At 43.2% G+C, this 27052-nt stretch overlaps 1 protein-coding gene across 4 annotated transcripts; it reads left to right on the forward strand.

Annotated features, from left to right (window-relative positions):
* The first annotated feature begins 1046 nt into the window (after positions 1-1046).
* Positions 1047-27052, forward strand: kdm4ab (lysine (K)-specific demethylase 4A, genome duplicate b). 4 transcript variants are annotated; one of them, XM_034196263.1, is made up of 23 exons: positions 1047-1421; positions 3124-3285; positions 3511-3686; positions 3850-3964; positions 5195-5388; positions 12476-12525; positions 12624-12727; positions 12829-12966; positions 13099-13316; positions 13778-13944; positions 14060-14709; positions 15189-15296; positions 15480-15597; positions 15792-15967; positions 16445-16658; positions 17420-17499; positions 19215-19270; positions 21002-21110; positions 22751-22942; positions 24419-24589; positions 24710-24829; positions 25513-25605; positions 25716-27052. In XM_034196263.1, exons 2-23 carry the CDS (start codon positions 3145-3147, stop codon positions 25851-25853), a joined length of 3528 nt encoding a protein of 1175 aa, XP_034052154.1. In that variant the 5' UTR covers positions 1047-1421; positions 3124-3144; the 3' UTR covers positions 25854-27052. The 4 variants fall into 4 exon arrangements, with proteins under 4 accessions (XP_034052154.1, XP_034052155.1, XP_034052151.1 ...); XM_034196260.1 differs by having other exon boundaries at positions 1048-1421; positions 15477-15597; XM_034196262.1 differs by lacking the exon at positions 1047-1421 and adding an exon at positions 1471-2117 and having other exon boundaries at positions 15477-15597; positions 25716-25853.

Genomic DNA, 27052 nt, shown 5'->3' on the forward strand with positions numbered 1-27052 from the left:
ACATACTGTCATTTAACTTTGACATTCAAAAATACGATTTCAATTCACATCCACATGATATCATGTCCACCATATCCTCTTAAAATACTCTGTCCAACAATATCAGTCTCATGAAGAAAGGTTTTTTAACGCTTATTCAAAATAGCAGAGAAACATGCATTCTTGTTCTCAGGAGGGGACATTGACAGAGGATTGTTGGAAAAGTACACAGTAAGTACTTAATAGTACTTGTGGGGGTAGTTTCACTAGTACTGAGTCCAACAGGATCAATCTCACGAAGAACTAATGGCAACAAAAAAGAATTCCCTCATCAAACTTAGCAGAAGTGGCTTGATTTTGTTCTCAGCAGGGGACTTTGACAGAGTATTCCTCAAACAATACACAGTAAAAGTACTTCAACGTATTGTAAGTAGTAGGCTAACTAATACAAAGTCAAACAGTATCAATTTCATTAAGAACTAATGGTAAAATTATATTTGTATCACTCATCAAAGATAGCAGAAAAACATGCATTATGTACTATGGAGGGGACTGATAGAGGATTACTCACAAAGTACACAGCAAAAGTACTTCATTTTATTTCTGGTAGAAGTCAAACTAGAAACGAGTCCAACAGAGTCAGTTTTCTTAAGAACTTGTGGTAAAACATATTTGTATCACTCGTCAAATATAGCAGGAATGAAGAGCAGCTGATTTGAAAAAACAAACGCGAGAGACGGCTGAGTGACCGCAGTGCAGAATCGCTGTATATTTTTTAATCTCCTAACAATGTTGTCCATTTTAGACAGAGGCTTATTATATTTACAGCCCTTAATAACATACATTTTCTGGGCTCAATATGTGTCTTGGCCGTTTTCGTTGTGATCGCTAAATTCCCCTTGTTTATAATAATCACCGGTCCTTCAGCAGGATACTGTAGTGATTCATAGTGTGATTTTAGCAAACGAGTGCTTTTGTTTTGAAATCACTTCCGAGAGTCTCGCCCCGCCCCTCGCTCCAAGGACCATTTGACCATTTAGAAGGTGAAAAGCAAAAAGCAAAAACGCCTCTCAGACGCTCTTCCGTTTACGTGTCTAATAAAGAAAAACAATTGGACGGTAGATACACGGATTATCTTGACAAGATGTCTGTTAATATAATTATTTACAGTCATTACAGAAAAATGAGATTTAACATCTCATCATATGACGAGTCATAGGAGCCGCCCTCTTATTGGCTGAACGTGTCCCATGCGTGTTGTGGTAAACAAAATCCGAGATGCGTGAACATGCGTAAAAGTGGTAATGGAGGATAGTGGTCTATTCACAGGGGGTTTAGTTAGCAAGCTCTCTTCATTCTCCTATGTTCAGAACTGCCGGTTTTATTCATTACGAGTTGTTTACAACAAAAGGGAACTCGTCTGAATCAACCCAGAGCAGGCTGTAAGTACTTGTCTGTCGAGTTATCCTACAGCCGTCCCAGAAAGCTAGCTTTTTAACTCAAAATGCTAATCTGATGGCTAACTAGCCGGAACTGCTAGTGTCGATGCTAGGGGGCGGGTGTCGTCTATTTCCTGGAATAGATATCACTGACTTGGCAGATGATAGTTCACTTTATGTACTCTCTGTGACGCAAAAATGTGTTTAACGTTGAGGATAGGAAAACGCTAACTCTATTTGTACAACATACCAAGTATTAAGTTAGGGTTAAAGCTAGCTCTGCCCAAGTTTGCCAACGAAAGTGCTTTGTAGGATGTAACGCAGCTTCGTTTTTATCTGTAATACAGGAAATAGTCAGTTCCCATTAGTATTAACGTAAATAAGCTAGCTAGCTAGCTAGCTGTGTTGTGATTATTACTTTCTCCTTCGAGACACCATGCAAACAAGATAACATGTACATTTGCACTATCATGTAACTTTACGTGGCCACATTGAAAACCTTCACGCTATCCACCTAGCTAATGCTATGTGTCGGTGCATAACGATATTCGTTATACAAATTAGGTCATGTTTTGGAGCAAGTTAGCAAACACGCTAATGTTAGCCGGCCTGCCACAGTGGGGCTGAATTAAAGAGACGCGGGTTTAACCAATCAGCGGCGGTTTTAGCTTTTCCCTGTCAACTGTATCCCGGGCCACGGTGAGGAAACGTATACAAACCATACACTGTATGATACAAACACGTACTATTCAACAGCAGTGTTAAAAAGTAACTAGGTACTTTTACTCAAGTACTGTACTTCTACACTTTTCGGAGACTTGTACTTTACTTGAGTATTTCAATGTTTTGCTACTTTGTATTTCTACTCCACTACAATTCAGACGTAAATGGTCTACTTCTATTCCTCTACATTTATACAATACCTTTAGTTACTTTGCAGATTTTGATTAATTATTTGAATAATATTCAACACTTAGGTCTTGAGTAACACCCAGAGTAAAATTCACAAACTACTCAGCAGCATTCAAATTAATTAAAACTAGCTGCACCTTTACCAGCTTCAAACACATTAATACATCAATAATTATAATCAAAAATATATATATTATTCTGAAATGGGCCAATTTGCATAACGAGTACTTTTACGATTTGGTACTTTAAGTATATTTTGATGCCAATACTTTTGTACTTTTATTTGAGTGACATTTTGAATGCAGGACTTTTACTTGTAACAGAGTATTCCTACACTCTGGTACTTTTACTTAAGTACAATATCTGAGTACTTCTCCCGCCTCTGTTTAACAGTGACATTAAAGCTTAATGGCTCTCTCTACTATTCAAAAACACTTTAATTATGAATATAACAATTCCAAAAATGTAAACCTATAATCCCTCTTGAGGATTTTTTGAGTAGAAATGAAATGCAAACACTGTTGGCAACCAGTTTGAGAAATCTTGAGAAGTAAATGTGTTGAAATATAAAATGTTTTATATTGTTATCGATACTTACCATTAAATTATGTTAAAATAATTGAAAAGTAGATGTTTTCAGTCACTCAATTTAGCTCTAGAGGTGCAGGTCAGAAAGGCAGGACCAAGTTAAAGATTCCTTGTTGTGGGTACTTATAAATCATGGCAAAGCTGACCTAAAAATATACTTAATCGATTCATCATAAAATCCTAATTTCCTATTTGCAATCTGCAGGAGCTGCCGTTCAGTTTTGGGATGGCGTCGGACGGGGTTTCCCAAAACCATAGTTCCAAAGGGATCATGACTTTTTACCCCACTGCTGAGGAATTTAAGAACTTCAGCCGCTATGTTGCATATGTGGAGTCCCAGGGAGCACATAAAGCAGGCCTGGCCAGAGTGAGTACAGACACACTGCATTTGTTCAAACATGCCAAGACTGACTGCTATCGGACAGTTTTGATGTCTTTGTTTGCAATGATATGATTCACTAAAGGGTATCTGTTAAATCTTGTACATATTAAGTGATGAAATACAAATATTGAGAAAAATAAATGCATTTAGACCTCTAAGCTTAGCTGGTGAATCATTGTGATGACTCACTGTCCGCTTTCCTCCTCCAAGATTGTCCCACCAAAGGAATGGAAGCCCAGAGGCTCTTATGATGACATAGACGATTTGGTGATCCCTGCACCCATTCAGCAGGTGGTGACAGGCCAGTCGGGCCTTTTCACACAATACAACATTCAGAAGAAGTCCATGACTGTCGGAGAGTTCCGCAAGATTGCCAACAGTGACAAGTGAGAAGTGCAGAAATAAAATACATTTATGTAATTATTTCTTTGGTTAACAGAAAGTCTGTTACATCTGCAAAAGTGCTGCTAACTGTATCTTCAACCATATGATGGTGAAAGTAAACCTATGGTGTTTGTACTAATGATCTATTTTATATGCAATTTGTAGGTTCTGTAGTCCACATTATGATGACTTTGAGGAGCTGGAAAGGAAGTACTGGAAGAATGTGACGTTTAACCCTCCCATATACGGGGCAGATGTTAATGGATCTCTATACGGCCGTGTGAGTGTACATTTCTGGGAGTTGTGGCTCTATCAAATGTAAAAGAACATTGATAGGTTTTGTTATTGCTGTCTGTGCACTAGGGCTGCAACAAACGACTAATTTGATAATTGATTAATCTATCGATTTAATGAAACGATTAATCGACTATTCGGACTATTACGCCTTGCACAATTTCTCAAACGCTCTTATTTAACCATCAACTTTTAGATTTAGCTTGAGGTTGTTTTAGGCATGTGGAAACTAACAATAAAGATGAATACTTGATTCAAAAATACATATTATTAAATTAACTAAACACATTTTGAACAAAATTAACATTGCTTTTTATTTAAATTAAGTAAATAATATTTCACATCAAAAGAAACAACAGTGTTTTAACAAATCGTATTAAATAATGTGATAACAGAATTGTAAACAGAATAGCTGAAACTTTAACAAAATAAATAACTCAGTTACCTCTAATCATTAACCCATGTTTGTATAATGTAGTTAACTCTGTGTGTTGCTGCTAGCATACATAACATACCTGACGTGGAAACGTTACTCGTGGATGGGGCTACAGAGCTACTAGAAAGACAGTCGAACCCGGTGCATTCCTCCGTCTGAATGTGGAGCACTTTTGCTAAATGTTTAGACAAATTGCTCGTGTTACCGCCCTTACATGCTAAACTCTTATTGCACTTTTGGCAACGAGCATTGTCCACATCGAGACAGGTAAAGTTTAACCAAACCTCGGAGCGCGTTCTCTCCGCCATCTCCTCCGTGTGTTGCTGCATGTAGCAGCCGCGTGTGTGTAAACTGCCCCGCCCCCTCGCACACAGACGGGGGAGAGAGAGATCTCGTCTGATCGAAAATACATCATGGACGCATTTGTTTGTCTTTTTGCATATTAGAAACGAGTTGGTGAAACTAAGACTGCGATATAATGTTTTTGTAGCAATAATACATGACATATTTTTTTAATGTCTCCAGTACCGATAAAAAGACCAATAACGTTGGAGCTTAACGGCGCGTAAAACACACGTGATGACGTCACCAACGAATCGACGACTGAATTAGTTGGCAACTGATTTGGTAATCGATTAAGTCGATTAGTTGTTGCACCCCTACTGTGCACTTATTGACCTGTAACACAAGCGTTGCTGATAACATTACTGATTATAGCGGTGCTTATTACTGTATCCAGTCTCACTTGTACATCTTGTATTATTTGCTCTACCCTTACAGGACGTCAAAGAGTGGAACATTTGCCACCTGGACACCATCTTGGATACTGTTGAACATGAAAGCGGCATCACCATTGAGGGTGTTAACACACCCTACTTGTATTTTGGCATGTGGAAGACCACTTTTGCATGGCACACTGAGGACATGGACCTCTACAGTATCAACTACTTGCACTTCGGAGAGCCCAAATCATGGTAAGGAGGAAATAAACTTCCTTTTTTTCAAGTCATTCATATTAATACTAAGACCCTTTTGCAGAGAAAAGACAGGGTTCTTATTTCAACTTAGTTTTGAGTATTATTATTTTCATATAATTGACACTACTGAAAACGATAGTTACGTATGTAACTACGGTTCTATGAATCCTGGATGGCCGCCAGAGGCGGTGCTTAGCACTGAATATCTTCTGTCTCGCGCATGCGCAGGTCGAATATTTATATCAACAAAGTCACGTGTGACCTCGTATGACCCCGGAAGGCATAAGTTCCGGTGTCGTCAACAAGTTCAGTCCTATGGAATCTTCTTGCGGAAACACGAGATTCCGAGTGACCAAGAACTCTGGCGGTCATCCAGGATTCATAGCACCGTAGTTTCATACGTAACTATCGTTCTATTTCATCCTTATTGACCGCCAGAGGCGGTGCTTAGCACTGGATGACTTATACCAACAGAGTCACAAGGAAGTCTGAATACTTACCCTATAGGGATGGCCTAGGTGGACTCTGCAGGAGGACCACACCCAGCGGGTGAGGGGCGGCAACATTCACCCTGTACATATGTCCTCCAGGGGCACACCTCTCAAGGTTGCCCATGATGTGGAGACACTCCTGGTAGAGTGGCACTTTACTCTGGATGGCAAGGGGCGGTCATTCGCCTTGTATGCCTGGGCAATGACGTCCACGATCCAGTGGGACAAGCGCTGTTTTGAGAGCGCACAGCCCCTTCTAGGACCACCGTAACACAGAAAGAGCTGTTCAGACTGACTTATGTCTGAGGTAGTCTGGACATAAGCTCTAAGGGCCCGCACCGGGCATAGGAGTCTTGACCTCTCTTCTCCCTCTCCTGATGGGAGGGTCAAACCGTGCCAGCTGGATAGGCCGATTTAAAATGAGAGCGGGCCAGCACCTTAGGGAAGAACGCTGTGTTCGGCCATAAGGTGACACCTGAGCCATCTGAGTTCCACCTCAGACACAAGCTGTTCACGGACAAGGCCTGAAGCTCACTTACACGCTTTGCTGAGGTGATGGCAAGAAGGAAAGCATTCTTAGCTGAGAGCCACCTCAGTTCTGCCTGTAACAAGGGTTCAAAGGGAGGCGAGCATAGGGCATCCAGCACCAAGGCCAGGTCCCATGTAGGAGCCCTTGGGATGTTCGGGGGGCGAAGCCTCAGAGCTCCCTTAAAAAGAGATACACCGGCCGTCGTCCAGGAGGGACTTCAGGAACTCAAGGGTAGTAGGCACCGAGCAATGTACTGGGTCCTCATTTCGCCCTTGGCACCAATCAGAAAACAGTTTCCACCTGTTTTCGTACTGCCTATGAGTAGATGGTGCTCTAGCATTGAGAATAGTCCTCCTGACAGGCTCTATGCAGTCGCTCAGCAGTGGGTCGGGCCCTCCAGTGGCCAGACCCACAACTGGAGGCGGCAGGGGTCGGGGTGCCACATCCGACCCTCCAGCTGAGACAAGAGGTCCTTCCTGTTGGGGAGACGCCAAGGCGTCCCACAACAGAGTCTGTGCAGCAGGGAGAACCAAGTCCTGGGGGGCCACCAGCCTGTGGCCCTGATGAAGCACTCTGAGGAGTGTTGGTAGGATCAGAGGAAGGGGTGGATAGGCATAGAGAAGACACCCTGGCCAAGAATGAGCCAGGGCGTCCTGACCCAAAGGGCTGGTCATCTCCGTCAAGGAGAACCATAGGGGGCAGTGGGTCGACATCTTCGAGGCAAAGAGATCTACCTCTGCCCTGCCGAAGAGACCCCAGATGCTGGCCACCACCTCTGGATGAAGCCTCCACTCCCCTGGTGGAGGCTTGTGACGGGAGAGGAAGTCAGCGACTTGGTTCTGCTCTCCGGGCAGATACATTGACCGTAGGCTGGCAAGGAGCTGCCCAGGTCAGAAGAGTCTGGGACACCTCTAGCAAGCGTGCAGATTTGGTGCCCTCCTGGTGGTTTACGTGATACACCGTTGTAGTGTTGTCCGAGCGGACAATCACATGCCTCCCCCTCAGGTATGGCAGGAAGTGCCTGAGTGCTAGGTGCACAGCTCGCAGCTCTAGCACGTTGATGTGTTCGGGCTGGACGATATATGCCAGAGACCTGCCCCTTTTTGAAGAGGGGAAGAAGCTGGAGGATGTCGTCCAGGCGCTGAGCAGATGGACAGGCCCGCATAGTGACTGTGTCCAGAGCCACCCCAATGAAGGTTAGGCTCCGAGAGGGGTTCAGACCAGGGTTTCCGTTAGCCGATAATTACCGTTTTTTAGCTGGTAAAATTGAATAAAAACCGGTAAATTTAAAACCTGCCGGTCAAAATGTCCGATGCTCCGATCGATTGGAGAGAGGATCCATTTCTCCCGTGTTATTATTCAAAGTTAATGTAAACTTTTGAATAATGTACTTCATCTACTACAAGTAGTTTCTTTGAATGTAATAATTTTGTTGTTTGTGGAATCATTTATTGAAAAATGAATCTGAATTGTTCGATCCGTTACGATTATAAACTGAAGAAATATAAAAATGAGCCCCATTAACTGAGTTTTAAACATCAGCATATCCGGTCCTAGTCCGGTAATTACCTGCTAACGGAAACTCTGCTACACAATTCTTATTATTATTATTGAAACATGACCGGTAAGTTTCAAATTTCTCCGGTAAAATAAATTCTGTTCGGACATTTGACCGGCGAGAAAAAAATCCTAGCGGAAACCCTGGTTCAGACAATTCTTCTCCATGTTCACCTTGAGGCCTAGCCGGGCGACATGAGAGAGAAGGAGAGCCGTGTCCTGGGTCGACTGCAACCGGGATGGTGCACAGATTAACCAGTCGTCTAAGTATGGCAGAATCTTCATCCTGAGACTGCAGGGGCGAGAGGGCTGCCGCGACACACCTGGTAAACACCCTTGGGGAGAGGGAGAGTCCGAATGGGAGCACCCTGAACTGGAAATGACGGCCTCTGAAGACAAAGCGAAGAAACTGCCTGTGATGAGGCACAATAGGCACATGAAAATAAGCGTCCTTCAAGTCGACGGATGTGAACCATTCCCCCCTGGCAACGGGGAACGTCCGCTGTGCTCAGCATATGGAAAGGTAAAATCTTTAGAAACTTGTTGAGTCCCCTCAGATCGAGGATTGGGTGAAGTCCACCGCCTTTCTTCCTTACCAGGAAGTAGGTCGAGTAGAAGGGTGCAATCGAGTCTGTGAGATGGGGTCCACAGACTTGATTGCACCCTTGGCAAGGAGGACTGACAGCTCCTGGTTTAGGGCGACTTTTGCCGGGTCGCTTATGGTGGTCATTTTGACCCGGCTGAAGGCTGGCATCGGAACTGAAGCTTGTACCCTTGGGTTAAGGTGGAAACCACCCAGGGGTCTGAAGCTTGTACCTCAACTACCCAGTAGTTGAGCTGCTGCTGGGAGAAATAACCGACAGCCGGCCCCAGACCCTCAGTACCTTGCCCCCGGCCTCTGGAGGCTCTGGGCCCCCCCCCCCCCCCCGATGTCTCTGCGAAGAGCTGAGAACTGTTGCCTGGTCTGACTAGCTTGGACAGTCCGTTCGAGCACCTGTACAGCTGAATCTAACAGCTCCCTCGGCTCCACTAGGACAGCACGGAGAGTCCTCCTACATGACTCTGATAAGGGTGACTGTGCCAGCCAAACCTGGCGACGAGAGTGGACATCAGGCGCCCAAGCTCTCTAGACATCAGAGCAAACGCCTGTAATGAGGCGTCACTGAGGCTGGTAGAGGAAGCGCTGAGAGCATCCTGCTGCAGGGAAGCTGAGAGGGCGAGCATGAGGTGAGAGAGGGAATTGCCTATACGGCCCATGCGCGCCACTGCATCGTAAGCCTTAGTGAGCAGGTCATCAGTGACCCGACATTGGGGTCTAAAGCAGCCTCCCTCTCCTCTGTCATCATCCTTTTGGACCTGTCTGCTGCATTCGACACGGTGAATCATCAGATCCTCCTTCGCACTCTCCAAGCATTTGGAGTTTCAGGCTCTGCACTTTCCTTCCTCACCTCATACCTCAAAGACCGCACCTACAGGGTTACTTGGAGAGGGTCCGAGTCCGACCCTTGTCAATTAACTACAGGGGTCCCTCAGGGCTCTGTTCTTGGTCCCCTCCTCTTCTCCTTGTACACAAACTCGCTCGGATCAGTCATTAGCCCGCATGGTTTTTCATACCACTGCTAGGTCACCCAGGTCGTCGCACGCATCTCTGCTTGTCTAGCTGACATCTCTCAGTGGATGTCTGATCATCACCTCAAGCTCAACCTTGACAAGACTGAACTGCTTTTCCTTCCGGGAAAAGATTGTCCCACTCTTGACCTAACAATCAACATTGGCACCTCTGTTGTTTCCCTGACTCAGACTGCAAGGAATCTGGGTGTGACCCTAGATAACAACCTGTCCTTCACTGCAAACATAGCTGCTACAACCCGCTGCTGCAGATACACGCTTTACAACATCAGGAAGATGCGTCCCCAGCTGACCCAGAAAGCGACGCAGGTTCTGGTCCAGGCTCTCGTCATCTCACGCCAAGACTACTGCAACTCCCTCCTGGCTGGTCTACCTGCATGTGCCCTCCGACCTCTGCAGCTCATCCAGAATGCAGCTGCTCGCCTGGTCTTCAACCTTCCTAAATTCTCCCACACCACACCGCTCCTCCGCTCCCTTCACTGGCTTCCGATAACTGCTAGAATCCACTTCAAGACAATGGTACTTGCGTACCATGCTGCGAATGGATCTGGCACTTCCTACATCCAGGACATGGTTAAACCGTACACCCCAGCACGTGCACTCCGCTCTGCATCAACCAAACGGCTCGCTGCACCCTCGTTGCGAAGGGCACCCAAGTTCCCATCAGCAAAAACACGTGGGTTTGCTATCCTGGCTCCTAAATGGTGGAATGAGCTCCCCATTGACATCAGGACAGCAGATAGCTGGCACACCTTCCGGCGCAGACTGAAAACTCATCTCTTTCGACTCCACTTCGAGCGATAGAACTATTAACAAAGCACTAAAGGGCTGGCTTATCTAAAGCCAGTTGAGTAGCACTTGAAATGTTTTTGCTCTAGGAAGCCTGATGTACTTATATGATTCTGTTTTCTTCAAGTTTGTATTTTGTTGGTCGAACGCACTTATTGTAAGTCGCTTTGGATAAAAGTGTCAGCTAAATGCAATGTAATGTAAAGGTGGCGGGTGCCAAAGTGCGCCTGAAGAACGCATTGGCAGGCGCTGTTTCGGGCTGCTGTACATCCAGCTGCTGGCGAGCCAGAGCCATGCGAATGACGGTACCCATGGAGCTGTCCTCTTCCCCCTCTGAGGATCCATGAGCTGATCCATGTACAGGAGCCAGGCCCAGAAGCATTGGATGGGCCCTCCCCGTCATACTCATTAAATTGAGTGGCTGAAGCTGCCATCGAGAACACATCTGGAACCAGCTCAGCCATGAGTGGATTGGGTGCAGCGGCGTGCTCTGTACTGGCACCAGAATGGAGAGCCAAGAGGAGTGACTTCATCTGGGCTAGCTCAGTAGTGAGTAGGTCCACCCTGGAGGACAGCCTATCAGGCTTAGTCCTCTTCTTGGTCGGGGCAGCCTCTGCGGCCCGACGCCTAGGATGGGTAGGTTGGGCTGGAGTCGACTGTGCAGGGGGAAGGCCACCCTCAGTCAGTAGTTCAACCTCGGCTAGTCTAGCAGCTCTTACCGCGATTCAATTCATGCACGGGTCCTCCGAAAGGCCCTCCCTCAGATGCTCGAGGCCAAGACAAGAGGGGCAAAGGTCATGGCCATCCTCTGGTTGAAGAGGAGCCATACAGGTGTTACAACCGTTAAACATAGCGACAGTACCAATGAAAAAAACTCCAGACTAATTGCTGCTGGCAGCTTAAGTCAGTCTGAGTGAGAGCACTCAGCTGACTGTAAATAACTGGACCAGGAAACAATATCCACCATGGAGGAGAGTGAGCACAATAGTAGTTAGCGTGAGCGTGAGCACTCTGCTAACTGAGGTGAGCAAAATGAAGTCAGTTAATGGTATATATGCCATGAGAGGAGAGCGGGAATACTCTCTCCACTAGCGCCGTAGCAAGTTAACTTTGAGCGAGAGCACTCTGCTAACTGAAGATGGAACGGGTATTAAACCAACTGTGTGCAGTGAGAGTGGAGCGGAAACACTCTTCACTAGCGCTGTAGCAAGTGAACTTTGAGCGAGAGCACTCTGCTAACTGAAGATGGAACGGGTATTAAACCAACTGTGTGCAGTGAGAGGGGAGCGGAAACACTCTTCACCAGCACTGTAGCAAGTTAACTTTGAGCGAGAGCCCTCAGCTAACTGGAGGATGGAACAGGAACCAATTGTGCGCCGTGAGAGGGGAGCGAAGACACTCTTCACTAGCGCCGTAACAGTTAGCTTGAGCGAGAGCACTCTGCTAACTGGAGGATGGAACAGGTAAGGAATCAAATGTGTGCAGTTAGAGGGGAGCGGAGACGCTCTCTTCACTAGTGCAGTAACAAATTATCTTGAGCGAGAGCACTCTGCTAACTTGGACACAATTATATCATTAGCTTGAGAATAGATAGCACAATCAGCAATAAATGGTAGCGATCTCACCGACTGACGTGCAGGAGCGTCCGCTCTTTACCGGTCCGGAGCTCCTGGGGTCCGAGCGGTGAACACCGCGGTCCCCTCCCTTGGGAGGGCGACAGCTCGTCGCAGGCTTTGGAGGGCGAGCGTTTTCTAGCCCGCAGTTCAGATCGAGACGATCACAAGGCTACAGGTAACGATGAGCTAGAATCTAATTTTCAATAAGCTAGCTTGGCTTCTACTCAGTAGTAACCTGTGCAGCGAGAAGATGAAAAAGGATTGAACTCGTTGACAACACCGGAACTTATGCCTTCCGGGGTCATACGAGGTCACACGTGACTTTGTTGATATACATATTCGACCTGATTATGCGCGAGACAGAAGATATTCAGTGCTAAGCACCGCCTCTGGCGGTCAGTAACGATGAAATAACTAACTTTATAAATACTTGTATAATCAGTGTACGGTAATTCTTATCTGAATATGTGCAGGTACTGTGTTCCTCCAGAGCATGGGAAGAGATTGGAGCGTTTGGCTAAAGGTAAGAGACAAACGCAGTATTTTCTGTTTATGCATATAGTATAGACCATTCTTTATTAACCCGGCCTTTTAACACCTGTCTGCCCTCTATTCTTCAAGGTTTCTTTCCTGGTAGTTCCCAAAATTGTGAGGCCTTTTTGAGGCACAAGATGACTCTCCTCTCTCCCTCTATTCTGAAGAAGTATGGCATTCCTTTTGAAAAGGTGGGAGGAATATTATATGTTTTTGCCCTTTTATACATACTCAACAAGCCAAATGTATAACCTGCAGTCTCTAATATACATATTTTTTACCTTTCCTGAAGATTACTCAGAGGGCTGGTGAGTTCATGATAACATTTCCCTATGCCTATCACGCTGGCTTCAACCACGGCTTCAACTGTGCAGAATCCACTAACTTTGCAACAGAGAGATGGATCGAGTATGGCAAGCAAGCAGTTTTGGTAAGGACCGCTCAAGGGCCGCATAGAAAACCCACTTTGAATAAGACGTTATTAGTTAGAGAATAATGTATGTATAGTCATGTAAACATCATAATTTCAATCGCAACCTTTTTGTGCTCTACTTCTCTTTAGTGCTCGTGCCGCAAAGACATGGTGAAGATTTCCATGGATGTATTTGTAAAGAAATACCAGCCGGAACGCTATGAACAGTGGCTGGCAGGAAGAGATGTGGCCCCCATCGACCACACACGGCCCACCCCAGAGGCCAAGGAGTTCCTAGGGGACCTTACTGACATCACCTGCAACAGTAACTCCATGGAGAGCTGTGGGGAGGATGGAGAGCGGAAGAGGTGGGTTTATTCTACAGAAGAGAATGTCCTTGTTTATATGTGTATTTGTTTAAATGGTTTATGGTGTAAGTGTTAAAGTACAAAACTAGGGTGATTTAGTAATCACGGTTAATTTGCACTCTCTGTTGGGAAAACCCATGAACATCTCAGTATTCTTGCATAATAGTGTATGGTTATTACAAAATGCTAAACACACCTGAACTTTAGAACGGCTTTTAAACGCAAACAAATACAATATAAAATGCTGAATTCCAGTTACTCTTAGATTATGGACCAAATTACTGCAGAGCAAATCGGTACTAATTACTCTAGACAAATAATAAACTTCTAATAATTAATATCTGTTTAATTTTAGAAATAACATTTTTGTTGTAGGAGGTATTTGTCAAAGTTTCAGTTACTGTAAACAGATAAATAAATGGTGTTTCTAACACTATCCTGTGCCTCTGTTTGGTCCTCAGCGCTACACACAGGATAGAGACAAAGAGACACAGAGTTTGTCTGGAGGTGCCTAAGGAGGTTGTTCCTAAGGATGAAGATGAGGAAGATGTGGAGCAGTATGGGAAGCGTCCCAGACTAAGCCTTATACCGCCACGTACTATGTCACAAGATGGCAAGAAAATTAAAGGTATTGTCACCTAAAAACTTGTTTCCTGTATGTCTTGACCTCCTAAAAGTTGTTTTATTAGTATAGTTTCTTTCTCTTCCACTTCCTAAGCAATGATCTCTTATTTACTTTGCAGGCCCACCCAAGCTGGTTGTCACACCAACCAAGCTCACATTATTGGATCCATTTCACAGAAGTGACGTCGTGCGTGCCCCACACTATTCGAAGACTCGTGCTCCTGCTATCTCGTCTCAGTCCCAGCCCAGAAACGGACATCTGTCAGTTTCAGCTTCACCTTCGTGGACAGATGCCACCGCTCAGCCTTCACGCAAAATGGGAGTAGCCAGCCTGCTCTTCCACAGGACTCTGGATCCTAAAGACACTCTCCAAGTAAAGAGCTACACTCTGGTGAAGCAGCAGCAGCAGCAGCCTCACACGCAGCTGCAGGTGCACAGTTACGCCCGAGTGCATCAGTCCTGTCATCTCCAGCACAAAACCTGTACACCATCAGTCGCTCAGGGCCAGCCCTCGCCTCAGGCACCGGGCTGCGAAAGAATAGAGCCACAGCCAGAATCCAAGATGATTCTTACCAAAGCAGCAGTGAATGAATCCGAAGCACTGGGTCTTGTGGAGCTGAACCAGAAGGAAGAAAAACCTGAGGTATCAATCACTGCTGAGCCTCTGGCCGAACTGAAGCCCACTATCAAGACTTTTTCCTCTCTGCCTCTAACACAACTTAAAGAGTTGAGCAAAAAAGAGATAGAGGCCCCAAAGAACAAGCGAAAGGTATGTTGGTTTGTCATTTCACTTTGGTATTCTTTAGAGCATGCATTTAACAGAAAACAACAAGCTTTTCATTCTTGGCTCTCTGTGCGCACGTATGTTTGAGCACAAGTTGTGTTTTAGGTTGCATGTACTAACACCTAATCTAAAATAACTCATTTCTAGTTCTCATAAAGGTGTGTCTTTTCTTAATAATACAATTGTTCATGTAGATACTAAAAATGGAAGGGGGGGAAAAGTGGCAAGGCTTTTTGGTGGCTCTGTACTGTGCATTTTCCTTGCATGTTTCTTGCATACTCCACTCTGTGACCTCAGCATTACTACTAATTCTATTAGACACTTTACACATTTTATTAACACCTTACTAATCTAGCACAACAATTCTTGGTGAGCTTTCTGTTGGCAGGCTACACGTTAACAGGCATTATTGATAAAATGGTCTGCCCTGAATGTTCAATGTTATTCATGCTGTTCATATACAGAGTAAGCAATCCCCCCTTGAAGATATTGGCATTATCATCCTGAATGACACCATTCCTGTCAGCAAACCAGTCCAAGCTGAGGTGAAGGTGATCCCTCGGATTCAGCATGTAAGTTATTACAAGCTGCCACCAAGTCTTAAAAAGACCCAGTCTTTATCTGGAGATGTATGCATACGAGTACAGAGCTCCCAATATGTCCGCAAATGGGCTTACAGCTGATCCTATGTGCTGTGCTACAGAATAATCCTTGTTTTGAAGTTTTGCCTTGCTATACACTTGTTGCTCCAGCAGGTGTCAGAAGAGCAGTCGTACTGCAAGTCAGTTGTGAAGAAGCTGCTGCAGCAGCAGGCGCAGCTCTGTAAACTGCCCCGTAATCACCCTCTGTTCAAGGAGGAGCACAGTGACAACGGTACGCACTTGTTTCATTCATAATTTAGTAGTATTATGTTATGTGGTTACAGGTTACCTAGTAATCATCATATTTTGTCTTTTTCTGATTACTTATATTTCAATTTTTTGATCATGGTCTACATTTGTTTCTAATGCTTCCACAATCTTTATTCACACTCAAGTCTTACCTTCTTGTTATCGTCCTATCTGTAGATGATTATATAAATGAGGAATTTCAGCAGGAGGAGACCGAGGAGTGGGCGAAGCCGCTCACCCAGCTGTGGCAGTGTCGGCCGCACAATCCTCAGGCAGAGAGAGAGTTCAACAAGAGCATGGGCAAGAAGGCGCCCTACTGCTCCATCTGCCTGCTCTTCCACACCTACCATCAGGTCACTACTACAAGCATGTTGTGCTTTTAGGAAGTTAACTGTCGGTTTCAGTTCTTATTGGATATTCAGTCAGCATTTCATGAATAATTGTCATTTATGACAAACCGCCTCTGGAAAGACACAAATGAAGGTGTTAAAATAGTGCGATAGAATAATTTGAGTTGAACATAGATGTCTTTAGTTACTACTTTACCTAAATTGTTGTTATATCTGTCGTAGAAAGTTATGATTTGTAATTGTTGCCTATTTGCAAACAACTTGTATATGATATAAATATATATATAAGTTAAATATTACTTAAAAAATAACTCTTATCGTTTCTTAGTGAAACAAATGTCTCATTGTAATATATAATTTTTGTTAACACAATTGTGCATTGTTTAATCACTAAACGGGAATGTGTGTTGGACAGTTCTAACTGAGGAAAGCATCAATCTGATATTCCCAAAACAAGCCTCCTTTTTCCCTACCCTGTAGTCTGAGTCCAGCAGTGGGGGTTCCAGCGGGGCGTTGGTGAATCGTCCAGGCAGCCGCCAGTTTTCCAAGCCACTCATCCCTGAAATGTGCTTCAACACACAATCTAGCAAGACGAATGATAACGGGGAGGGCCAGCTGTCCAACCCTCATATAGCCGAGGACGGGACCAGCCGGCTGGTCACCTGTGCTCAGTGCTGCGTCCGCGTACATACCAGTAAGCATCTGTTAGGAACACTTCAGGGGATGTTAAGTTAAATGTATCTTACATTTAGTAATTTTGTAATTTTTGTCATCTGTAAAATGTATTATCTCTTCGATTTACACACGGCATCTATTGCACGTCTGTCCGTCCTGGGAGAGGGATCCCTCCTCTGTTGCTCTCCCTGAGGTTTCTCCCATGTTCCCCTTAAACTGTGGGGTTTTCTCTTGAAGTTTTTCCTTGTACGATGTGAGGGTCTAAGGACAGAGGGTGTCGTTTTTCTCATACTGATATTCTGAACAATCTGTGCTGTTGTATTTGCTGTAAAGTGTCTCTACTGTAGGCTATTTTTATTATATGTACAGCACTTTGGCTCGACCAAAAATCGTTTATAAATGTGCTATATAAATAAAACTTGATTTGATTTTGGTTTTCTTTAGGAAATACAAATCTCAATTGGTTATTCTTAAAAATACTGCTTGGCACCAAAAATGTATTCTGGATAAATATGCCAACACAATAAATGAATCTGCTGGAAACTCTAACACAGCATAGAGCCTTACCTACAATTCATTATTTGGTTAAATGAAGTGTCATTAGTTGAGTAAAAGTTTTTCTTATTATAATTACTGCGGTATTTTCCAATGATGTTTTTTTTGGGTTAGCCTAGTTTGGTTGTTCTATAGCCTGATGACTTCTTTTTTTTCCTGTAACCAAATATGAACAAAACCTTGGAGGGAAATGCATAATGTGAATTTGTGACACTTTCTGTTCAGGTTGCTATGGCGTGTCGGGGGATGGAGCAGAGCTAGACGACTGGCTGTGTGCCCGCTGTGATGCAGGAGCCACCACTGAGGTTAGTTTCTTTTGGCTGCCTATAGTAGATAGTCATTATTTTGATTCTAATCATTTGAATACTCAAAACAGTCAACCCATCCAAATACAGCTGCAGAGTTGTTGTTTCCCTATGGGAGGTGGCCTTGTATCATAAACATGCTGTTTGTTTAACATCAACAACAGAGTGTTACTGTCAGGAAGTGTAGCCTTATGGATTATAATTTAATTCAAGCACAGTGAGAAAAGTGTAGTGAAATGTGACTAATGCACAAATGTTTTACCTATATTTTAGTCAAAAATAAGAATGAATAAATGTACTCGGATATGTATTTAAAAGCATTGGCCTTTGCAGGTGTTTGTCTTTCTAATGTCAAATAGTGAAACCACATGGTGGCACTGGAGGGGCTTTTTTAATTTGGAAGAAACGGCTGTTTCTCTTCCTCAGATCAGAGAGCAGTGCGAACAGTTTGCAGTGATCAGTATGGAATAACACAGGAACACTTCAATATTCCCATGCAGGGAAATGAAATGAATGGCAGCTGAGAGGATGATGGCAACTTTGTTTTACTGCAGATGTTTGGTTTGCTTTTTAAATCCATCAAACAGATGTTTGGGCATGTGCACCCTGTTTCTAAGGCTCATCCAGTCTCTTTAAGTCAGTCGTCATTTTAGTCAAAGCAAAGTAAAACACATGATGACCCTTTACTGACCTTATGTGGATTCATAGTTACAGTTCCCTACCACAGCAGCTTTTGGCACACTCGTACACACTTGGCTCTCTGTGCTGCCGCCTCCTTTGTTCAGAGCCGGTGTGTTCTTCCTTTCTGTGTTATTGTTTGGGGAATTTTTTTTCTCCAAAACTTTGTATGTAAAAAGTATCTTTACATTTCCTTTGCTTACAGCATTACTGTCTGCTGAGAACAATAGGTTCTTGTGAAGCATGCTGGGAATGTGGCTGAACTTTGGGCAGAGCTTCCCTTTTACATCTCATTCATCATCTTATTTTCATTTATTCCAGTTTGATATCAGAACATTGAATGCACTTTATATTCGCTTAGAGGATCTAACCATCCCTGATGTTAACTTCCGGGCTCTCAATGCAAAGTATTTTATTCTCACCATACAACTATACAGAGCAAACAGATTTTCCTATAACGCTCTCATGTCATATTTTGCATATTGAAGCATATCTTTGTGTGATATCTGTGAGGAAAGACTAGATTAGACTTGTTGAATTAGACGATTGTCAGCAGGACTTTGAGGGAAAGTTTGAAATAAAGGCAATGTGAGTGTTTTTAGTCCCGGTCTGTTCACTTCATACCTTGACACAGCTGACTTCTGGTTATTGATAACTGCCACCCTGCAGTCAGACTGTTACGATTACACAACTGCCATATCAGCTACACAGTGGTTTTGTGATAAGGATTAGACTGAGCTTTACACAGCTGATACCATTCATTCAACAGAGGGAGGGGTCTTTGTTATCTCCAGTTTAAGCTATTGATAATACAGAGCATTATATATCCAAAAGTCAAGATGATATTGCATGTGATATAGATCAGGGGTTCCCAAAGTGCAAAAAATGTGTTGACAGGGGTCGCCAGTCTCTGGCACTGTTATTTTGGGGGTTGCGGGCTGAAACGTTTGGGAACCCCTGATATAGATAAACACCTCAGTTGCATTATAAATAACATATCTAAGAAAATCCCTCATGGTTTGTGTTTCTTCCCCTAGGACTGCTGCCTTTGTTCCCTGAGAGGCGGCGCTCTGCAGAGAGCCAACGGTGGCAAGTACGTGATAGCAGCAGACAAAAGAGCTTACGCAGTATAAAGTTGTATTTGTGGACCAGAATCTGCATTACAGAAACTACACAAGTTAACTTAATATGGATGCTAATATGAGCTGGGTACTAGTTTAAAACAGTAACAAATGAAATACGTTTGACAATATTGACCTTAATGTGCACGAGTGTACAAAACGGGGGTCAGTCTTTGTGGTAACAAGCTAATGATTTTAAGGATAAAGGGAGTTTGGTTTTATGGAACTTTTTTTCAACCCTGGTGAAGCATGAGTGGAAGTGTGTGTTGAAGAGCCTTTGCTTCTCCTTGAAGATTAAGGATCTTAAAGAAATGTAATGTAGAAAACAAAAATGCGCTAACGATGTCTCACATTTCCTTTTTTCTAAGAAATGTCCAGTTCCTTGTTCATTAGAATGTCTTCATGTTCGGTCGTAAACGTGTCGAAGCAAAGGCAAGAAGAAAAAGCAATCACAGGATTTATGATGTTTACAAAACAGAGCAGACATGGTTGGTACACAACAGATTGTCAACCGTGTTTACCAGTTTCTCTCCTTTGACCTCATTAAGTTTGTTTCTTCAGTCTGTAACTGCTGGAAATCCATCCGATGGATCAAGCCCCTCAAGTTAAATACACGTTTTAATTGCACACACACAGAGTAGAAGTGTGTGTGCAGGTGTTACACTCTCTCAGCCTGCAGTTACACTTGGCAGAGTAAGTGAACATCAGTTTAAATGTCAGGAAACACGTTAACACAGAAGCGAGACGTTTTCCTGTACACACAGTTTCTTACCAATATGGGACTTCCTATTTGTGTGCAGACTAATCCGCTTTATCACTCTTTAATGGATGAATCCCCTGTTATGAATTGGCTCTTACAGACCAGACCATAATACAATTATTTTGTATAAGCTGGATTTTAAATTGTTGGTATTTATCTAAGCACTTCAAGTTACATGAAATACCATGGAAAAGAAAAATAATGTTTTTTCTTTTTTTAATCTCCAGTGACTGATTATTTTCAAACACACGAGGAGAGAACAATGCTTTCTTTCCGTTCTAGTCGAGCGAATGTTTTTTGCTCAAATATAATCGAGGAGGTTATCTCCAAAGTGTTAACCGCCATGCCAATCCATCACGCTGATGGCCATCTCCATGACAACTGTGAGAATAAAACCTGCTGAGGCGGAGGGCCTGAGAGATGCTGCTGAAAGCTCTGCAACAAGTCAGAAAATGGACATTGAAAAGCTCATTTCTGTTGTCCAACTGCTGTTTTCAAAAGTAAATAATTATCTTTCATGACTGTTTGTTCAAATACAAAACATTTTTATTGGAATATTGATGTCACATTTATAAATATTTTTTTTAGCTGAAGACAATCTTAATTAAAAAAACAACAATTGATTATACCAGATTGTTAATAATAATGCATTTTATTTATGAAGGCGCCTTTCAAGGCTCTCTAGGTCGCCGTACAAGATGCAAAACACCAGCAGACAATGCAGTAATCAATAAAAACAGAGGAGGTGTGACGAAAAATGACCAGGGTGGAAATGCCAATGTGAAGAGATATGTTTGGTGCTTTCTCTTTTAATCCCAGTCTAATTCCTACTCCAAACCTAATATTTAATTTGCTAACCACGTTGTTGAATGTGTGCTCTTCCAGCAAGATTGCACCCTGGACATTGAATAGTTTGTTCTGAAACCTCTTATTTGTCTTTCAGGTGGGTTCATGTGCTGTGTGCCATCACTGTGCTGGAAGCTCAGTTTGTCAATGTCACTGAGCGAGGACCCATCGACCTCTCCACTATCCCGATGACACGCTTCAAACTGGTAAGCCTCCGTCAGTCACAGTGACCGTGGCCTGACTGCCTCTACAGGGCGTGAAGGTCATACCTGATGATCGTTGACCTAAGTTTCTGTTTTAAAGTACTTCCATAGATTTCTTTATTGACAAAGGCCAAGTCATTGACTGTGAAACATGCGTCATGGAGCACGTAGTAATGCCAGCTCCTGGTAAAGGCAGAGACATCACTGAGGTGATCTTTAACGTGAAGCTGCGCACATTGGAAATGACATGGGCCACTACTGCAGCTATGCACACTATAATAAATATTAAAATATTTTAAAATATAAAAATAAAAGCATCTGGGTCTGGAGGTTTATGTCAATATGGAAGCAGCGGGAAGACGGCACTATTCTGTCTACCCTCTGTCCGCCCCCAGCGAGATACATTATGAAGATTAACAACAGGAGCAACGTGTTTCTATATCCACTCGATTTTCTGAATATCTTCTCATCGCCCGCAATGTCCTTTGTGTATCGTAACATTACGGTGCACCATGCGTAATGTTCTTCAGACGTATTCTGTTCCATTTAACGTCCATATTTGATTGAGAAAATGACTTTAATTAACTTTACCCACTTGTATCCCCTACTATTCCTCGAGTGATTTAATAATTAAACGTCTGGAGTTAAGTACTTGTTACAAAAGTTAGTAAATCTCTAGATCGGGACAAGATTTTCCATGATGTACAGTCATTACATCTATCAATGTACCACAACAATGTTATTTAATTAAGGGCCAGAATTGATCCAACAAACTGGGCTCATAATTGTTATTATTAATCTCATAATACATCTATGAGGTCAAATTAAGACCAATTATAAAATATGCCACTATTATACTTAATTTAATGTGCTTTATGTGTTGAGTCAAATGCTTTAGATGTGACAATATTTATGAATGAATTATTGTTTTAATAGGGCAATATACAAATATCTTAATAATCAAATTGATTGCATTAACTATTTTCTTTCTCACTTTTATCATAATGCCCAATTATACTTCATGGTTTTGACTACTAAACCCAAACACAGATCGGGTCGTGGAGTTTTGTTCTCATGGCATGTGTTGGTGGTTCTCACCGTGGAGACACAGTCTAGCTGAGTGAAACTGCCATGGCGCCAGGCGGCGGTCCTGACCGAGTTTCACTTCTCTATCTTGCCCTTCATGTTTCTAAAAACGGTTTCCATAGTGATGAAGCGGTGTCATTCCGACCACATGATTACAAATTATTGGTCATAATACACAGGATTTGAACTTGATGTGAAAAGGAAGACAGTATGCTTCTTGTGAATGAGTCACATGCAAACACATTGATATAAATGTGGGCCTTTCTTCACAATGGATGTCCTTGTCTCCATTGTTATAGGTTTTAGATGTACTTCTAAATAAGCACATATGATGTCAGAATCCATTAAAATATCCAAAGGAAGTCGTGTCATTTCCCTCCTTACATACCTGTGTTCCAGTTGGTGTCTGGGTCTGCCTTACCCTGATTTCTTTCTCCCTCTCATCCTCCCCTTGTTTCCTCTCTCCTCATTTCCTTCCCCTGTACTTCCTTTGCTTTAACTCGTCCATTAATCTGTTCCCTCGCCACACTTTTTTTCTTTCTTTGTCGCTCCTGTAGAAATGTGCATATTGCAGGAAGCGGATGAAGAGGGAGGTGACGGGCTGCTGCGTGCAGTGCTCCCACGGGCGCTGCTCCACGGCGTTCCACCCCACCTGCGCTCAGGCCGCCGGCAACCTCATGCACCCGGAGGACTGGCCCTTCACCGTCTTCATCACCTGTCAAAGACACAAAACGCCTGCCATACCCGAGGTAACCAGCAGAAACACAGTTACTCTCGTAGTAAAGAATAGGGTTGGAAAGATCACATCATTTCTACTTCTGTTAACTTGTGAAGCTTTTTGTTTAAATATGTATTTGTGTGTTTGAGGACAAAGGGTTAATTGGTTGCTAACCCTATGAGACACTTTCACTTTTTGCTCTGCGTCTGGTCTCACTGCTTAGCTTGGATAAGGTTGTTTAGATAAGTAATAAGTAAGTAAGCCAAAAAAAGGAACTGCAAATATTATCCCCCCCAAAAAAGGATAATGATTGATAGTGTCTTCGATGTTCCCATTCCAAGAAGAGCACTACGCTTGAACTGGAAAGAAAGGTCATGTTTGTGTTTTTCTCAGTTCTGCTGGTGAACAAGGTTCCATGTAAGCATGATTTCTACAGCAGGAAGGCGGCAGGCCCAACCCATGAACTTAATATAATATGGTGTCTGATTTAATTTGAGTATGTAAGTCTCGACATATGCTGTATGATTTTTAGATATTTTTTACACTGTCTTAATAAATCCTCTGCGATGTAAAGCCAGAGCTAAAGATTTACGAGCTGACACTGTATGGTAAGATCGTCAAGCCTCGACATGAGTCCTCACAGTACACTTGAAAAATGCAAAAAGAAACCAGACTGTCTGCGCCTGACGATCTTTCTGGCACCAATTCTAGCCCCCGTACAATGCACAGGAAGTGACTCCCTAAATCCAGTCTGACCCTTAAATGAGTCGTGCTGCCCACAAATCAGACATGAATGGGCTCGGATCAACAGGATATTCACCAGCTCTACATGCGTTAAGGTTTCAGACACTTTCATTAGCTGTGATATAATGTTGATCAGGCAACTACTAAGGACATGGATTACCTGCTGTTCCTGTCTTTTCTTTTTGTGGTTTCGATATGTGGCAAATGGTGTTTATCACACTTTAAATTGATTATTCAAATGTTTTCCCGCTTCCTAATCTGGGGTAAATGCACACATTTTCAGTTTTATTGTCTATTTTTGAGAAAGAAGATCATTGTAAAGACAGCCTTGCATCTAAACTGGCACAGTAATAGTTAAAAGATTGTTTTTCTGGATTCTCGACCCACCACAGGAAGTCTTTCTCTTGTTCATGCTGCTTTAATTCACTGAAGGACCCAGAACCTTTCACGAGATATGCAGCCACAACATGAATGTTCATTGGATGCAGATACACTTGCTTCATGGTTTCTATGCTGTTGTCTTTGTGAACTATGTTACTACTATAACTCTGGGCTTTGTGTAAATCCTTAAGATGTAATGCTCAGATGTTTATTGCACCATAAAGCAGTATAATAGGTTGGGTAAACATTACTAACCTATAGTAGTCTAATCATTGCGGAGATATCATTTTACACTCATGCTGTTTATTTTACACCGCTTATCTTTTAATGAGGCCGTGTAGTGATAAGCTGTTAAGAGTAACCGCTCTGTTTCTGTCCCCAGCGCAACATGGCGTCCATGCGGGAGCTGGCCGTCGGGCAGAGGGTGATCTGCAAATACAGAAACACCCGGTACTACCACAGCGAGGTGGTGGAGCTGACCACAGCCACCTTCTACGAGGTGGTGTTCGACGACGGCTCCTACAGCGACAACCTCTTCCCAGAGGACATTGCGGTTAGTACAAAGGCTGTCAATCAAAGTATAGTTAGAGGCAGATAGGCTGATATAATTCCATATTTAGTTAAACTCCTCTTGTAATACACAGCCCGAGTTCACCATTCACTCTCTTTTCAGGACCGTGACTGCGCGCGCCACGGCCCCCCCACCAAAGGTGAAGCAGTTCAGGTGCGATGGACAGACGGGTTGATATATGGAGCCAAGTTCATGGCGTCGCACTCCATCCCCATGTACCTGGTAAAGCCCCCGTTTATATCTGGCTGTCTCTTTCTATCTCACTGACTGCTTCTAAAAGGTTTGATCAAACCACATCAGAGGGTTATGTTTCTGAGCCTCCACATATGGGGGGTTTGTGTATAAATGTTAAGACTCTTGTCTTGTCCATGCGATATTTTATAGTAAAATGCTTTTATGTGGTCGTCCTGATTATGCTGTTTGTCCTGTGCTTATGTGTGGTGGTCTATTAGAGAGAATTGATGATGTGACACAGCAGTCTGCTTTTATTTTTGGATGACTGGTTAACACTTAAATAGAAAGCGTGTGAGTAAAGTGTGTACATTGCATAGTAAAAAAAGGAACTAGATAAAGAATCTTTCATAAGTATAACCAGGGTGGAAATATGTTGCACATTTCATGTCATGGTTCCCCCTGATCCCTGAAATAATGGAATATAAAATTCAGTGTCCTTCGAAAGATGTCGTAAATAGACACAAGTCACTGAACGTGTTTACATTTCATTGTTCTAATACTAAGACCTTTTTTTTGTAAAGCCTGTTTTTTTCTCGCTTTTTAAAAATACTCAGTGTTGTAACTGTTAACCTTCATCAGTATCTCAAACCATGCAATGCTGGCTCCTTACATTCTACAGAAGGTGTAGGATATGTTCATTCGGGATTTACTGTGTGTGTGTGTGTGTGCAGGTGGAGTTTGAGGATGCCTCTCAAATCTCTGTGAAGCGAGAAGACATCTATACTTTAGAAGAGAATCTGCCCAAACGAGTGAAGTCCCGACTGGTAATTTTACATTTTATCATCAGAAGGTCTCTTTTATGATAAGACAGCGTTCTATGAAATGTGTGAGCACTGCCAGGCACTAATGTCTCTTCCTGATGTTTGCTCCTCAGTCGGTGGCGTCAGACATGCGCTTCGAGCTCTTTTCTCAGAGCAACGTCAAGCAGAACACCAAAAGGCAACGAGTCACCAACTCGCGGTATAGAGAGGACTACATCGAGCCCGTCATTTACCGAGCCATCATGGAGTGATCCTCCTCCTCCTCCTCCTCCTCCTCCTCCTCCTCCTCCTCCTCCTCCTCCTCCTCCTCCTCCTCCTCCTCCTCCTCCTCCTCCTCCTCCTCCTCCTCCTCCTCAACTCCCCACAGAGATGCAGCTCCAGGTTTCTGGCTACTGCTCATAGGAAACGCCCCCCCTCCTCTTCCTCCCGCTTCTGCTTCTTCCGTGGCTTGTCAGGCTACATATTTATGAACTACGGCTGGGACTTTAAAAGACTGCTTCAAATCACACATCCCACGTGAATCACCAATTTCATTGTTTTTTCCCTTTTTCTCAGGAAGAAGCCATCAATCGGTTGTTAAATATAGGAACGTTTGAATCAGGGGCTAGATATAGTGTTTCCTCTACCACCCCATTTAGGACAGTTTTCTACTTGTGACAATTCTTCTACAAGGATCACTTCGCTCTTGATTTACAGCCCAGGTTGTTATCATAATATTTATCATCATTTGTGTTGAGGTTTAAAAGGATTATTCAGTTTTCTACTCATGAGGTTTATCAAAGCCAATCACCGGTTGACTAGGGAAAAAAACAAATGACTTCATCAAGAACTGTTTTAGTTGCACCCCAAAGAAATGACATATCTCACGGTCATCTTTTGACACGTCTCCAGATTGTTGAAGTGATGCCATGCATGGAGTGATAATTTATTATGCTCATAGGTGTGTCAATGTGCGTCTACTGTGAAAATAGAAAAGAAAACTAGACATGTTTGGACGGCCCAAGCCTTAGATTTCCAAGGGTCAGGCATACTTTGTTTTTTCAAAAAGCTTAAGGTTTATTAAAACTATTGTAATTAATGTTATTATTACACTTTATTTATGCATTAAATTTGAAAACAAAGCTATTTTTGTCATGTCCTTTTCAAGATCTGTAGAAAACTTAAGATGTATTTATATTTATTATATTGATGGGTTTTCAGACAGCCTGATTACACGTTGAGATCGCCCTCCTGTTCTGGGATCAGAGGGTGAGAACGCCAATCTGGCTGAAGTCCCTCTCCAAGCGAAAAGCACTTAGTTGTACCTCCTGCCTGCCACAGGAGATGTACCATTTGATCCACACATGGCCTCCACCTAAATTAGATTTGTTTGTCCTTCTGATAAAGGTTAGCTCAATGTTCTAGGTTCATCCCAAATAAATGAAAAGATTAAAGGATCCCATTCAAGTTT

The sequence above is a fragment of the Gymnodraco acuticeps genome, unplaced genomic scaffold (assembly GCF_902827175.1).
Source record: "Gymnodraco acuticeps unplaced genomic scaffold, fGymAcu1.1, whole genome shotgun sequence".
Lineage (NCBI taxonomy): Eukaryota > Metazoa > Chordata > Actinopteri > Perciformes > Bathydraconidae > Gymnodraco > Gymnodraco acuticeps.

Bases quoted from the DNA above. Each gene is read 5' to 3' on its own strand.
- kdm4ab (XM_034196260.1), top strand. From the start codon at position 3,145: ATGGCGTCGGACGGGGTTTCCCAAAACCATAGTTCCAAAGGGATCATG. The intron at 13,945-14,059 runs GTATTGTCACCT...TTTACTTTGCAG, and splicing joins AGATGGCAAGAAAATTAAAG to GCCCACCCAAGCTGGTTGTC. The intron at 22,943-24,418 runs GTAACCAGCAGA...TTCTGTCCCCAG, and splicing joins AAACGCCTGCCATACCCGAG to CGCAACATGGCGTCCATGCG.